The sequence below is a fragment of the Myodes glareolus genome, chromosome 7 (genome assembly GCF_982192425.1).
Source record: "Myodes glareolus chromosome 7, mMyoGla1.1, whole genome shotgun sequence".
In the NCBI taxonomy this organism is placed as follows: Eukaryota; Metazoa; Chordata; class Mammalia; order Rodentia; family Cricetidae; genus Myodes; species Myodes glareolus.
The window spans coordinates 83,881,610-83,898,894 of NC_142032.1; the positions used below are offsets into that span (position 1 = coordinate 83,881,610).

Here is a 17,285-nt window from a genome sequence, read left to right on the forward strand (position 1 = left end):
TGCACCAGCGGAGAGGCTCTGTTAGAAAATATTCTTAACACCTATCCAAAGTAATCTATAGATTCAATACAATCCCTATCAAAATTCCAACACAACTTGTCACAGGTATTGAAATGACAAATTTTTAGCTTCATGTGGAAACATAAAAATCCAAGTAACTAAAACAATCATGAATGATAAAAGAATTGGTAGAGTTACCACCATCCCTGATTACTACAGAGCTACAGTAACAAAAAAACAGTATGGTATTGGCACAAATAACAGACATGTTGATCAATAGAGTTAAACTGAAGACCCAGACATAAATCTACACACCTATGAACACCTGATTTTTGATAAAGAAGCCAGAAACATACTTTGGAAAAAAGACAATATCTTCAACAAATGGTATTGGTCAAACTAGATGGCTGTATGTAGAAGAATCCAAACAGGTTCAAACTTATTACCCTGTACGAGACTCAACTTTAAAGAGATCAAAGACTTCAACATAAAACCAGACACCTGAACCTGACAGAAGATTAGGGTAGCCTTGAGTACCTGGGACTGAACAGAACACTGTTCATTCAGGCAATAAGATCAACAGTGAATAAACAGGACCTCATAAAAGTGAAAAGCTTTGGCACAGCAAAGGACACCATCATTTGGACAAAGCAGCAAACTAAGAATGGATTTTTTTTAAACCAATTACACATTCAGTAACAACAGAGGCTAGGCATATAGTAAGAAATTAGAGGATACATATAAATCTCATTAAAAAAGAGAAATAGAATAGGTAAATTCTGGAAGGGTATGGGTTCTAGGATGGGAGGATCAAGTGGGAAGGGAGCAGGAAAAGGGAAATGAGGAAGGGAATATTGGAAGAGACAGCTAAAGTTAAGGGTCATTTGAGGGATAGCAGAAGCCTCATAAAATATATACATATATGGAGGTGATTTAAATGAAATCGCCAAATAATGTGGAGACAGAGCCCCAGCTGGACATCTGTTTTCACCAACTGAAGTGTTCAGTGCTGGGAGTGAGTTACATATTCTTGAGTTGTTGGCCAAAGGAGTTCCACAAAAACCCTCTGTAGGGCCCTTGCTCCCTGGGGTGCGTCTCAAGGACAGTTTTGGCCAGCCAGCTAAGCTTCCTGCTAGTTCCCTGTGTTCACTCTGCCATAGCCTGGTGATTTAGCTGTAGGGCATTGTTTCATCTTTGGTATGGTAATTTCCCACCCGCCAGGGAGGAGTTCCTACATGGCACCAGGTTCCCCCCTACCTGGGAAGATTCCTACCTGGGAAGGCTCCCCCCTTGGCTGCGAGGAAATTCCTTTACTGGGGCCAAAGTATATTAGTTTTGCAAAAAGCTGAATAAAGTGGCTTTCGGCTGATCTTCTTTAGAATGACCCAGGTCTCTTGTGTTTCTTTCAATCTCTAGGCCTTTGCCTGGACTCATGATCGGTATGAAGGCGCGCGAACTGTACCGCGAGGGTAACACAGAATTGGGTGTTACAACCCTCAAATTCAGGCTGTTGCCAAGACTATAGGTTGCTTACCACAAATTGACAGCAAGGCTCCATGGCTGAAGACAACACCTATACAACTCACTGAAAATGGAGAAGTCAAGCTACTGCCTACATTGAGCCTTCTCCTCTGTGTTCTAAAGTTTTTGGTACTGAAAGGTATTCTGCATGTTATCAAAAGAGAAATGTGAACATAAACCCATCATAAACCTTTTGATCTGAAACATATGCTAGGGCAATGGTGGCACAAACTCTATGGGAGTAACTAACCAATTTGACTGAAGGCCCACTCTAGGAGATGGAATCTATACACAATATTACTTGCATGGCCAAGAAACAGAGACTAGATAGCCCAGAGGCCTAGGGTAAAATCAAATACTACTGTTCTTTAAAAAAGGAAGAAAGAAAGGAATAAAGAAAGAAAGAAAGAAAGAAAGAAAGAAAGAAAGAGTAAAATGATTCCTTATGACATTCTGCTGTACTCACAGATCAGTTTCCTGCTCAGCCTTCATCAGAGAAGCTTCCTCCTGCATCAGATGGGAACAAATACAGAAACCCACAGCCAGACATTATGCAGAGTGAGAGACTTTGAACACTCAACTCTAAGTGGGATATCACTATCAAATCCTTTCCCTCAGGGCTCAAGGAATTCCATGGAAGAAGAGGTGGAAGGAGTGTAAGACCAAGGAGGATGGAGGACACCAAGAAACCAAGACCCTCTAAATCAACATGATAAAGGCTTATAAGAACTCAGACTGAGGCAGCATGCAAAGGGCCTATCATGGTCTACAGCAGGTCCTCTGTGTACACATTATATTATGGCTTAGAGATTAGTGTTTTTGTGGGGTTCCTGAGTGTGTGAATGACTGGGTTTCTGATTCTTTTGCCTTTTCTTCGGGCTATTTTTCTTCTATTGGTTTGCCTTGTCCAACTTCAATGTGATGGTTTTTGTTTTATCTTATTTTTTTTTGTTATGTTTTGCTGTTATCTCTTAGAAGCCTATTCATTTCTAATGAGAGACAGAAAGGGAGTGAATTGGATGGGAAGGGAGGTAGGGAGGAACTGGAAGGACTGAAGGGAGAGGAAACTGTAATTAGGATATATTATGTGAGAAAAGATGTGGAGGCCCAAAAATGTGAGTCTATTTCCAGCTTGTCTGATAGAGAGTTTGGAGGTAGCTCAAAATTGTTGACAACATGTGTAGCTACATATCCTAATTCAGGATGTGGTTACTTGGTTCTTTTGATATTAAGATGGCTCATACAAGTAGATCCACTCCATCCTGACAGATGGTCAGAATATGCAAGTGTATATCTGTTCCTTCTTTTGTAATATGAGGTTACCTGGGGAGTGCTGCCTTCAGGATACTTGGTCTAGTGTGGCTTCACTGTCTAAACAACAGAATGCTAGTGACTTGATGTCTCAGTGTGTTAAAGCAATTAACTGTTCGACTTGTCCTTTGTATCATGTTAAAGAAGTCTTTTGTCGCCTTCTTCCCCCTTTTGTATTGTGGTATAAAAGTGTGTTGAAAATTAAATGCGGACAAATTTAGGATTCACTGGAACTCCCTCCTGGTGCTATTCTATGCCTTCTGTTTTATTATTTCTGCATCTTCATACTCTTTCCTTATATTTCTCATCCCCATGCCCCTACACTTGGCAAAAGGTGTTTTGTCGAGGCTGGTCCCTGAAAAAAAAAAAATCTATTTTCAATAAAAGGTATAGCAAGGAGATAGACACATGCACAAGGTTATCTCATAGTAGTTGAGAAATGGAGTCTGCCTAGGTATTCATCAGTAGCTTAATGGATGGCAAGAACAGAGGAGTACTATTTCGTAATAAGGAAGGATTAAACAGAAATGATGATGATAACAGCATCCTATCCCAACTTTGTGTTTGCCTAGCCACTTCTTAGGCTTTCCACCCCTCACCAACAGCCTTCTCTGCCATGCCAATGCTTAACAGACAGTTCATGACCTTAAACATAGTCCAAACATATTACAAAGTGTCTAGAAGATACCACTGAGTCTCAAAAGAAAGCAGATGTTACTAGGCCACTCTAAATCACTCATTAATGTACTCTGCCACACATACACCTTGAGTACTGATGCAATTATGGTTTTGTCTTTAAAAATGCTGTATCCTAGGTCAGGCATCAACAGACTTTTCAGAGGCAGGAGCCTGTTCTTGGTCTGGCCATCAATAAAAAAGTTCTCAAATCATTTAACTGACTTAATCAGCATGGTTGTCAATAACTATCTTACAAGGATTACTTCAAAATCATGCACTTTATAGCAACATGGATATAGCCAGGGTTATATCCTGTCAAGTTAAATAAGACACACATAGGCAAACTAGTATTGTGTGTTCTCAGTGTAATTAAATAACATTAATCTAAACACTGAACTATGGTATCTGAGGTAGAAGAGAAGCAAGATTTGATGCAACACACTATGTGTATGTATTGAACCCCAGACATATATACATATTGTCTTAGTTGGGGTTTCTGTTGCTGTGAAGAGGCACTATGACCATGGCAACTATTACAAAGGAAAACATTTCAGAGGTTTAGTCCATTATCATCATGGTGGGCAGTACGGTAGCACACAGGCAGACCTGGTGCTGGAGAAGGAGTGGTTACATGTTGATATGCAGGCAACAAGATCCACCCCAACACTTCTTCCAACTAGGTCACCCCTACGTCAGCAAAGCATACCTCCTAATAGTGTCACATACTTTGGGGGCCATTTTCTTTCAAACTACCACACATATATAGCAAATACATCTGAATAAAAGCCAAATTTAAAAATATGTTTATATTGATAAAAGAACTGAAGGTGCATACAATATGAAATGTAAGTTTATCAAGAGTAAAGACTGAAAAATAGTATTTTTACAATATAAATTTTAGTTATCATGAACAATAAACATTTCTCTTTTGTTAAATAAATACAAATATTTAAACACAAGCCTATGTATGCACTAGCATGCAACCATTTTGATAAAATAAGCATGTTGAAGGATCTTCTTACCAGGACTTCCTCCATCAATAAAATTTGGATTCCTGGGTTGTATAGGAGGATGATTAGGAAAAAGAAATGCTGTTTTCCAACCTAGCTTGTCGGGCCACCAGATGGTCCTTTGTGTACCAATAAAACGCAAATGATATTTTACCTGAAAGTATTAATAAGAAGTCATGTATGCTGAAAGTCAAAAAGAAACTTAAAAACAAATGTTAGCAATAAAGTTACACCCTACTAGAAAAACATGTGATTTTTAAGGATGAAACCAATCTGATATATTCTGAATGCCCAGCATTTACAATGAGCAAGGTAGAGAATGTATACACATTAGACACATTTGAATTCTACTCAAATACAGAAAACATATAAAACAGGATGTGGTTGGGGTTTCTGTCCTGCCCAGTTCCTGCATTTTTTTAACTATAAACTGATTGGTCCATTAGCTCAGGCTTCTTATTAACTCTTCTAACTTATATTAGCCCATTATTCTTGTCTATGTTAGCCACATGGGTCACTACCTTTTTTAGCGGGGCAGTCACATCTTGCTTCTTGGGTGGCTGGGTCACGGCTGCAGAGGGAGCTTACCTCTTCCCAGAATACTCCTGTTCTCATTGACCAACCTCTACTTCCTGTCTGGTTGTCCCACCAATACTTTCTGCCTGGCTATTGGCCAATCAGCGTTTATTTAAAACATGGTTGACAGAATATAGACAATTGTTCCACACCAACAGGACATGCATAAAAAGATTCTCAAGGGCATGCAATAAAATAAATGTAAACTTATGCTACAGAAACATAAGCTACCTTTTTTCTACTTATATTGGCATATTAAAAAGCCGAGCAATAAATGTTTGCAGAACTACAGACAATCAGGCACCTGAATCTAATCCTTGTAGGATGAATGGAAAATGCACACCAATGAATAGCTTAACAACTAAGGGCTCAAGAGAGTTACGGTTCACCTAACTGGGAAAGCATGCTAGGCACTCTACATTGTTGCATTGTTGGCTAACAGTGACTTAAAGTTACACTTAAATACCATAAATAAAACATTTCCTTACATTAAAATCCCTGTTGAAAACCTACAGAACTGTGTTCCCTAAAAGCTGTTTGACTACTAGAAATATGCATAGATTATTATTAGAGAACAGAAAGGGTGAGGATACAACTACACTGAATGAAAATTCACAGGAGCAACCCCATGCTAAAGAAAATTAATGCCAAAGTCCCAGAAGTAGAAATATACGGTATCTGTACGGAGCTCCTTGAGTAAATAGTAAAAAATTCCAGATATGGGAACAGAGACACATTCTGGATGGCCATAAATCTTGTGCCAAATACTGTATATAAGCCTAAGTAAGCCACTAGAATTTTTAAATTTTTTCAAATGTATTATTATTACTGTGTGAGTATATGTATATATGATGCGAGAGAGAGAGAGGGAGAGAGCACCCAGGTACATACATTGCATTGCCTGTGTGTGAAGATCTTTCAGCAGTCAGTTGTCTCCTTCTGCCATGGGCTCCAAGGATTAACCTCAGCTCGTCAGGTTTTCAAGGCAAGCACTTCCAGCTACAGAGCCATGTCAAGCACCACATTACAGTCTTTTACTTAGAATGAGGATATGATCTCATCTAAGGCTGAAAAGGTTCACTGTGATATCCACATGGATAAACAAAAGATTTTGTCAGGAACATAAACTAAAGAGAACTGGTATCTATTTGTTTACATTATAAATGAAATCATCAACAGATACCATAGTATTCATTTAGAAAATCATCAAAACAAGGCTGGCAAGATGGCTGTGAGGGTAAACGTACTGGCTGAAGTAAAAGTGCAAACCTGAAGAGCCAAGTTTGGTTCCCACAACCCATAATGGAACGAGAAAACTGAGTCTCCAAAGTTTTCCCCTGACTTCTACATGTATGCTGTGGTTGTGACTGAGTGCCTGTGCTCACACACACATCAAACACAATAAATAAATAAATAAATAAAATTTTAGAAAGAAAATTATCAAAATAGGCTAAGTACTAGAGAAAATTTATGGGAATTTTAACATTTGGAATTTCATTCAAGATTTGAGAACAGTCTGTAGGTAGGGAAAATAAAACTTGAAGATACTATCTTAGGGTTTTATTGTCGTGAATAGAGACTATGACTTCAGCAACTCTTATAAAGGAAAACATTTCATTGGGGCTTGCTGTGGAATAATCCTCTTGTACACTGCAAAGATTTGTCTCTCAAACTGGTGGCCAATAGCCAGGTGGGAAGTATAGGCAGGACAACCAAACTAAGGATGCTGGGATGAAGAAAGGAGGAGTCAGAGAGAAGTAACATGGGCATGCCATACTAAGAAAAGGTACCAAGCCACATGGCAAAGCATAGGTAAGAAATATGGGTTACTTTATGTCTAAGAGTTAGCTAGGAACAAGCCTGAGCTATTGGCTGAGCATTTATAATTTATATTAAGTCTCTGAGTCAGCTATTTGGGAAGCAGCTGCCAGTTATTTAGAAGCAGGCAGCTGGGACAGGAAAACTCCACCTACAGGGGCTGGCTTACATTTCAGAGGTTTAGTGCATTGTCATCATGGTGGGAAGTATGGTGGCACACAGGCAGACATGGTGCTAGAGAAGGAACTGAGACTTCTACATCTGAATCTGCAGGCAGCAGGAAAAGAATGACACACTAGGTGTGACCTGAGACCTCAAAGTCTGCCCCCTAGTGACACACCCCATCCAGCAAAGTCACACCTACTCCAACAAGGCCATACCTCCTAAAGGTGCCACTCCCTATGGGCCTATGAGGCCATTTTCTTTCAAACCATCACAGACACTTTGCGTCAATAAATATTGAGAAAATGTACATGTGCCTAAATCCTCATCCACAGGTATACAGCTTTATGTTACGAGGGAAAGCTGACATAGATGAATAGAGCCTTGAAAATATGGGATCCACATAAGATTACATGGATTCTACTCCTGCTTTCCCATAAGCACCTGTCTTAGAAACAAAACAGTGGGTGTGGCCCCATCTCTAGATTCTATAGATTGATAACTTATTTCTATAACCACAGGATGGATGTTTGTAAATTTTGCTAGAGACTCCAAAATCAAAGCACTGCTCTTTCCTCTTCTTTCTGCAGACACCGCCAGCTCTTCTTCAGTCTTCACATCCCAAGGCTGAACTGATACAGCTAAATCTTCAAGTTTTTTGGAGATTTATAAAAGGAATTATACTGTCTTTGATTCCAAGAAAGAATTTCTGAGTTAGTTATCTGATAATAATAATAAAATGTCTCTGCCTTAAAGCACATCTTTACCACCCTGTATGTGCTATGACAAATGCTGGTTAATTAGGGTCTCCCCTCATTCTACAGTACCCTCCTGTATGTTTTATGTTGCTATGATCACAATATCTGACAGAAACAATTTTTAAGGAATAAAGATTTATTTTGACCCAGTTTCAGAGGCTGGAGAAAGGCACAGCAGAGCAGAGTAATTCACACTGCAGCCAGGAAAGATAAGAACGAGAAGTGCCAGGATTCTGTTGGCTTTTTCCTTTCACCCTTTATTTTGTCTGTACAGCCACAAGATATTGCTCTTCATATTTAGGATAGGTCTTCTTTCCTTAGTTGACCTTTTCTGAAATACTTTATATATTTCTTAAGTGATTCTAAATCTAGTCAATCTGATAGTGAAGACTTATAATCAAGGTCTCTTAGAATTAGCAATGTGTACAAAGGTACTAAGTCACTCACAGATGGACTAATATTCTTGCTTTATGACATATTACTAATTTGTTATCAGGAATGATACTTTATTCATTTGCAAAATTGGGCTAATAATAATTAATTTATTAAAAAATTCGAGACACGAAGGTACTATTATGAGAACACAACTTACTTGAAAACCCTTACATGAAAAGTAAAATTTTCTTACCTTAAGTGGCAGAGGATCATTTTTGTTTTTGAAGCCACAGTCAAAAACAATAGCAGCCAGCACCTTCTGAGATGTATAATTAAACAGAATATACTTCTCAAACTCAGCTTCTGAAGCAAAGCCTCGAACTACAGGGAAACAAAATTATCTGCTTAAATAAAAACATCTCATAATTTTGTTTGGGAGGTAGGATACTACTTTACACAGATAAAAATCTACTGAGATCTGTGACTCTTATGATTTTCTTTCTTAAATGTTGACATGAGTAACTAATAGACAGTATGGGTATAAAATCTCACAGGTGGTTTATAAATTTTACAGTGAAAAGCTTATATGATGTTAGATGAGCCAGTAAGTAGCACAATGTCATCCAACAATCTACTCAAACAAAGTATTCTAGTGTTTTTCTAATGCGGTGGAGTTCAGAGATTATGCACAGTTTCTTTAGAGGCAATAACAACACTCTAATGATTGCCATAGTGCTTGTACCACTCCAAGTACACTGAGGTCCACTGACTCATAAGTGTTAAATAAATATATGGTATGTTCAAAAACTGGAGCACAGAGGATGGACCCATCAAGAGGCTCAAGTGGATTGAAGTAGACATTTTAAAATACTTCTCTTTTGACCTCTCCTGGCTCCCTCCCATTCTCAGACTTATAAGTCTAATAACTTTTGCCTTTGCTTCTCCCTCAAGTCTCTTCCCGGTTGTCAGTCAAGAACTTCCTTTCCTTCCTACATTTGGCAGTTAAGATATATAAATCATGGATACACTTTGTTACCTTTTAGATAGGTTCACTGGAGAAGTACTCCAACTGCCATACTCAATGCCCCAATCAGCTGCAAGAAGCCAGATCAGTAATTATCCTTATTCCCTAATGGCAGTTATGGTCACCTCTTCAGAGGTTGTTAATGAGAACAAGTGACAGTAACTGAACAGGGCACTCAGGACAGGGACTACACAAAGCATGGCCAGGAATACCAGAAGGGAGTTCTAGTTTTTCACCCCCTCCTAAACGAGCATAGCCTAAAAGTTTCTATATGAAGGAAAGGGTCTAGAATTCCAGTACAGATATTGGTATCATCTTTGGAACTGGATTTCTAGATTTCCATAAAGATGGGTTATAAATATTTTTTAAATTTTAGCCCATATCCTAAAGGATGTTAGGGTTACCTCTTCAGAGGGGAGAATGACACAGAAACCAGGATGGAATTCTCTGGCATAGGTAGAGACCTAATATTTCAAGTTACCCAAAACATAAAAGAGTCAATCCAGTTTGATAAATTTTTGACCTGGATAAGGGAACCCCACCCAGGAAGGCAGGATCACTTTAAGCCAGCTTTAAAAAGAAAGAAAGGAAGGAAGGAAGGAAGGAAGAAAGAAAGAAAGGAAGGAAGAGGAATAATTATTTCTTTAATGAGATAATGTACTTTTCCTTTCCAGAATTCTCACCCCCATAGCCTACTGTATGTATGTGTGTGTATTATATATGTATACACACACACACACACACACACATATATATACACACATGTATATATCACACACACATCCTTCCCTCCCTCCCTTTCTATCCTCTCTTGTTTTGTCTCTTTCTTTCTGCTTTTAGATGCTGTTGCTGCTTGTACCTTGGCTTGCTTATTCTTTCTCTAAAAATGCTCCCCTTCCCACCATGTAGCTGCTGTCCACCATATAGCTGACCTCCATGCTGGCTTTTTAACTACAATAATTTTTTCTCTTCGAATAAACTTTAGCTTTGCTTATCTTTCAAAAATATATTTTTTGAGTTATAATATTGCTGGTGTAGTTTCTAATTTATATAGAACTGAAAGCTCCAGGGCTGAGAACATAGCTTAGTAGAAGGCCTGCCCGGCATGCATAAGACCCCTAGGTTCAATCTCCAGCACTGCAAACAAACCAACAAGCTGCAAGCCCTCAAACCATACCAATCTCCACAAAACTATAACCTAAAGAGAAAATGTTGAGGGATCTCTGTTTTTGATATTACATTAAGGTAGGAAAATATTAGCTTTAAATCAACTGTAAGAAACAGAGTATGATTTTTAACTTTAAGAGGAATAACTTCTATATTATATAACAGGACTCCAAATAACTTACATCTTTCTTATTGATCATGAATTTTGTATCATGCCTAAGCAATCAACTAGTTCTAAGTCATAAAGATTTTTTCACATGCTGTCTCCAAAAGGCTTCATCATTTTACATTTATGTCTATGGCCCAGTTTCAGTTAATTTTAGAGAAGATATGGATTTGTGTTGTCTTAACTACTGGTGTCCAACTGTTCCATTACTATTTGCTGAATAGATTTTCTTTCACTACATTCTGGTGCATCACCCTCAAAGTCATTCTGGCATCGTCAGTGCAATAAATCTACTTTTGGGTTCTCTGTTCTTACACCGATTTGTCTAAGTCTCTAACAATTTCACACTGACCGATGTATCACCAGCACAATGCAAGTCTTAATGGTAAGACACAGGATCCCCTTCAACTTTAACTTTCAGCATTAGTTTGGTTTTACAGATTTAACAGATTTTCTAGAAAACTTGAAAGTCTAACCTTTTATAGTGGTGTTGAGATTCTTCTTTACATTCTCAATGATTTCTGTTACCACATCAATGTCAGAAGGTATGTAAACCAATTCCCATTCCTTAGCATCTTTGATGAAAGAAGGCATGGTAGCAATGGATTGAGGTTTGAAATGATACGGTCCAGCAATGGTTATATTCGTAAATGCACGGAATAGCAACAACATTATTACAAACAACAAAGCTGCCATGATTTCTGTTACTGAACTAATCATCTGCCTTTTCTAAAGGAGGAAAAGAGTTATTGATTAGCTTAAGAGTACATATTCATTGCACATCAGAGTTTTATTATATTTTTACTTCTGAACCACCATGGAATAAAGGGAAGGTGTATGCTTAGGACCTGAACCTACAATCTGTCAGTGATTAAAAGTATGGTATATATTCTATGCATTCAATTCTCATAATAATCTTATAGATAGCATTGAAAACAGGTGAAATTGTTATTGCTATTTGTCCATGTTCAGAGTGGACTATGAGAGTAAGGAGCCCCTTCTTCATACTGGAGCATGTAGATCTCAAAAGTTCTCCTAGACTCCTTGTTCTGGTAAAGACTGGCCCCCTGATGCTGTGACAAGGAGGAAGGGAAAGAACAAACAGCTAATGATATTAAAAACAGGTGGCCTTGAGGACAGGTAGAAAGTAAAGATTTCCAAATGAGGTTGCTATTGCTTATCTCAAGTTATAAATATACCCATGCTAGGAATGAGAAGCCAGAAGCTCATTCATGCAGAGGACGTTCTGCCTTGGACTCTGTCAGGCACCACAGCACGTGTGTTTAAACAGTGCTTCCCCAGTCACTTCTGCTAGATGTTATAAGGGCAGATAGGATCTTTGCTGCCCACCTGCTGCTTTACATTTGTTATTTTACTTAGAGTCCTCACCCAGTGAAGCACCGCTCTTTCTGGGATTCTCAGTCACACACTCTAGCAGACTGTCTTGATTTCTACTAAATTTGTAAATACACAATTTTTCTATCTATCTGCTGCTTTCCTTTTGTTCTTTTACTTTTGCTTGCTACATGCTTAATAAACTTACTCATTTGAAACTAAAACTATGGCTCTTATAAGTCATTCTCTGGACAGAACAATCACTAAATTCATGATGCTTTTATCACACTGTCTCCTAAATTAATCTGATTGTTAACCTATTTAGAAAACGAGGCCATAGGGCAACCATAAAAAGACGGAACCAAACAAACTCCTGGATCCTCAGCCTGTTACACAACCAAAGTAGAGTACGTGCTTCTCTTTCAGTAGTTTTGCCATGAAATACCAGGTTAGGCCAGAAGGCTAGGAGAAGCTCTTTGTGACCAGACCAATAATTGCTAGGATTTTATATAGCCACTTGAATGACCACTAGTAAATCCTAAATATCTCAAAATGGAGAGTAAATAAGGGGACAGAATTTTTACCAAATAAAACCTCAAATAAAGATACCTTGATTCACTTATTCTGTGGTGACTTCAAAATCACTAATTTTAGAGGATACCCAGTTGGACAGCATATCATTAGTTATGCTCTCTAGATAACATCTCTGACATGTGGATTATAATCAAGTTGCCTAGGTTATTTTCTAAGAACTTGAAGACTACTTTGGTAAAATACTGACTTTCTGACCCTGCAGATATTTTATGTAACTTGAAAAAAAATGAAAATCTTTGCCCTCTCTGCTTTACTATTCTGTCCTACACCTCTGCTTCTTAAATCTTTGGTCAATCTACTCAGTACTGAATGTAGACATAGGGATCACTTGAGCAACGCTGCATTCAAAACTCTAATTCAAGGTTAAATAAATCTAGATTTAGTCTCTCTCCCCTAGTTGGCATGAGCAGAAGCACGAGACTATATATAGAAGAAAGGAAAAGAGTACCCGAGTTTCAGGAAATTCTCCATGTCTTCCTGGAAAAGAAGGATGACCCTCCCCTTCGTTAGCTTCTCTCACCATTACTTTAATACACATGTCCTTAAAAAGTAGTCTCCACACTACAAGCAGGAATGAAGGACACTCTTGTGTTGCCTTCCTTTTCCTCTGCAGCAGCAGATCTTAACAAAAGCATTATCTGGAGATTTTCTTCTGGTCTTTGTATATTACTACCTCTAAGCATTAGGCCTGGGTTGTAAAATTCTCCTGAACTATATCAACTACCTATTCCCTCTCCCAACTTTTTTTTAGGTCACTCCGCAGTACTCTTTCCTTGGCATTTATATACTTGGAAGATCTACCCACAATTTTGAATTTTTCAAAAGTGCATGTACAGGTGTACACAGACTGAAATATAACAAAAAGGCTCTTATGAACATTCCCATGATGCCTTTACCTACCTTTAATGTAAAATTTTTCCAGAGAAGAACTGTTAATTGTTTGACTATCAACTGATTCATCCTTCTACAAAAAAAAAATATGTGTGCTCAACTCTAGGGATGAAAGGTGTTTTTATTTCTTTTCTTCTTCATTTTTTCTTTTTCTTTTTTAATAATGTTAAGTTACCTAAAATGTGAGCAACAAACAATGGGATTATTTCTTTTTACTACTTTTCTTTTTAATCAGTCTCAAAATTGATAAGATTAATATCTGAAATAAAGCAAACTGTATTGATCCTAACTTTTTCTACTAGTATTCTTAATAGAAAGATTCTTAATATTTAATGAAGGAACTGGAAGTAGAGAAATGTAAGTATGAGATGGTTCCATTTTTTCCAGGTAAAAATAACATAATAACAGGATCTGACTTTTTAAAATATATTCTGTTCTTAATATATTAAGCATAATAAGTAAATCATCACTATTACAGCAAAAAATTTAAAAAAACAAATCAATGGAAAGTATCCATCAGTATGTTTTCATATGCTCAGAGTATAATAACACTCCATTCCAAGTGTTGATGTGCAAATATATTTAAATTCCCTATGGTACTTACTGCACATTTATTATACATCATATATTCTATGCTAGCTGCTATTGAATATAAAATCACACTCCATTTAAGCTCTGTTGGTATTAACTTTAAGGAAATCAGCTTGAAAATTCACTCTATCGTGGACCTTTTAGCATGACTGTGAGGGAAAGTCAGTATCTATGTGTAACAGCGAAACAGCTCTTTAACTGCTGAAAAATAAAAACACAACCATTACCAGGTGTGGTGGCATACAACTTCTAACACCAGCACTAAAGAGTAAAGTCAGACTGGTCTACATTATCTGTTCTAGGTCAATGAGGGCTACATAGTAACACCCTGTCTAAAAAAATAAAAATAAAAACACAGTCATTAAAAACCTTTAAAAATTAAGCTGGGTGGTGGAAGCGTGGGTGGATCTTTAATCCCAGCATTCAGGAGACAGAGGTAGGTGGATCTCTGTAAGTTCGAGGCCAGTCTGGTCTACAAGAGCTAGTTGCAGGACAGGCACCAAAGCTACAGAGAAACTTTGTCTCGAAACAAACAAACAAACAAACAAACCCAAAACCAAAAAACAAACAAACAAACAACAACAACAACAAAAAAAAACCTTTAGGAGGAAACAAGCTCCACTGGGAGCAGAAGAAGCCAGGAGCAAATCCAGTCCTGGGAGCCAACCAAGTCCCAGGACACTGGTGGATCAGGATTGAGTCAGTGATCAGATTCAGAGTCCGGGATCTCTACTGGAACAGGTAAAGGGGAGTAACCACTGAGCAAGTGAGCCAGAGCCAGAGATCACGGAGGATATGAATCTGGGACCTTCAAGGGAGTAGACCTAAGCCAGGATCCCAGTGGGTCTGGGCATGAGTCTAGGACATCCCAGGAACTAGGTCTGGGCGTGAGTGAACCTGGGACCTCCGAGGGATTAGGCAGGAACCAGAGATCTCTGCAGGACCAGGCATGAGTCTGGGATTACAGAGGGAGTAGGCCTAAGCCAGGACCTCTGTGGGTCTGGGCATTGAACTGGGACATCAAAAGAAATAGGCAGGAACCTGGAACCTCTGCAGGTCGGAGCTTGAGTCTGGGACTTCTGAGGAAATAAGCCTGAACCAGGTCCTCTGTGGTTCTCGGCACACCCGAGTCTGGGAACTCAGAGGCAGTAGACGGGAGCCAGAAACCTTTGCAGGACCAACTCCAAGCCAGGGACTTCTCCAAGAGGGGATCCAGACCAGGATTTACAGACACAGGTCAAAGCCTGTAACCTAGGCCAAACTAGGTCTGAGACAGCAAACTCCAAGGGAGCAGAGCAAAACACAGGAGCACTGAGCTATCTCCAGGAACATGGAGTAACCAACGGGGTAACTAGAACTGTGGCACTGACTGTACCACAAGAAACAACCATTTGAGCTTTGGATTCTTTGGTACCTAGAAGATTATTCAACAGAATCTCAGACAGCCCCAACCATATCTATTAGAGGAAAGGATGAGTAGAAGAGGTAAGAACACATGTAACACCACAACACCAGTAAAACCTAAAGACCCTACAACAGCAAGCCTGAACAACCAAACATAGATGAAGCAGAAGAAAATGACCTAAAAAATAACTTCAAGAGAATGTTTGAAACTCTTAAAGAGGAAACAAGAAATTCCCTTAAAGAAACGGGGGAAAAGACAAACAAAAAATTGGAAGACATCTATCTAACAAAATAGACTTCAAGCTACAATCAGTCAAAAGAGACAAAGAAGGTCATTTCATATTAGTCACAGAAAAATCACAGTACTGAAGATATATACAATGCCCAAATACAAGGGCACTGTCATATGTAAAAGAAACACTTCTAAAGCTTAAATCATAATTAAACCCCACATACTAAAGCTTAAATCATGCATTAAACCCACATACTAATAGTGGGAGACTTCAATATTCCCCTCTCAAGACTAGGCAGGTCAATCAGACAAAAAATGAACAGAGAAGTAAGAGAACCAACAGATGTTATGTCTCAAGTAGACTTAATAGACATCTATAGAATATTCCATCCAAACAGAAAAGAATATACGTTCTTCTCAGCACCTCATGGAACCTTCTCAAGAATTGATCACATACTCGGTAACAAAACAAACCTCAACAAATACAAAAAAATTGGAATAACCCAACATATCTTATCAGATCACCATGGTTTAAAACTAGAAGTCAACAGCAATACTAATTCCAGAAAACCCACAAACATATGGAAATTAAACAATGTTCACCTGAATCATCAATGGGTCAAGGAAGAAATAAAGGGAGAAATTAAAGACTTTCTAAAATTCAGTGAAAATGACCACACAATAAACCCAAATTTATGAGACACAATGAAAGCAGTGTTAAGAGGAAAGTTAATAGCACTAAATGCCCACATAAAGAAGCTGGAAAAATCCCACACTAGTGAATTAACAGAACATTTGAAAACTTTAGAACAAAAAAAGCAAACTCTAAGAGAACTAGACGGCAAGAAATAATCAAATTGAGAGCTGAAATCAACAAAATAGAAACAAAGAAAAAAACACAAAGAATCAATGAAACAAAGAGTTGGTTCTTAAAGTCAACAAAATAGACAACCAAACTAACCAAAAGGCAGAGAGAAAATATCCAAATTAACACAATCAGAAATGAAAAGGAGGACAAAACAACAGACACAGAGGAAATTCAGATAATCATCAGGTCATATTTTGAAAATCTCTATTCCACAAAATTGGAAAAATTAAAGGAAATTGACAACTTTCTGAATAAATATCACTTACCAACATTAAATCAAGACCAGAAAAGCAAATTAAACAGACCTATAATTCCTGAAGAAATAGAAACAGTCATCAAAAGTCTCCCAACCAAAAAAAAGCCCAGGTCCAGATGGTTTCAGCTCAGAATTCTAAATTAAGACTTTCAAAGAAGAACTAATACCAATACTCCTCAAATTATTCCACACAATAGAAACAGAAGGAACATTGCCAAACTATTTTTATGAGGCTACAATTACCCTGATACCCAAACCACAGAAAGACATTACTAAGAAAAATAATTACAGACCAATCTCACTCATGAACATTGATGAAAAAATACTAAAGAAAACACTGGCAAATCAAGTCCAAGAACACATCAGAACCATCATCCACAATGACCAAGTCAGCTTCATCCCACAGATGTAAGGATGGTTCAACATATGAAAATTTGTCAATGTAATCCACCATATAATCAAGCTGAAAAATAAAAACCACATGATCATCTCATTAGATGCTGAAAAAGCTTTTGACAAAATACAACATCCCTTCATGATAAAGGTCT

General features: G+C 38.0%; 1 protein-coding gene across 2 annotated transcripts in view; it reads right to left on the bottom strand.

Annotated features, from left to right (window-relative positions):
- Window positions 1–17,285, bottom strand: part of LOC125417186 (phospholipid-transporting ATPase ABCA3-like) — a 136,261-nt gene that overhangs the window by 101,025 nt on the left and 17,951 nt on the right. The window contains exons 2-5 of one of the 2 annotated variants that reach the window (XM_048460507.2): window positions 13,396–13,561; window positions 11,043–11,295; window positions 8,463–8,590; window positions 4,533–4,674 (exon numbers count right to left, since the gene is read on the bottom strand). In XM_048460507.2, the coding sequence (XP_048316464.1) occupies window positions 4,533–4,674; window positions 8,463–8,590; window positions 11,043–11,295; window positions 13,396–13,455 (583 nt within the window). In that variant the 5' untranslated portion in view covers window positions 13,456–13,561. Of the gene's footprint in view, window positions 1–4,532; window positions 4,675–5,987; window positions 6,132–8,462; window positions 8,591–11,042; window positions 11,296–13,395; window positions 13,562–17,285 lie in introns of those variants that run through there. The other variant, XM_048460509.3, reaches the window with a different exon arrangement.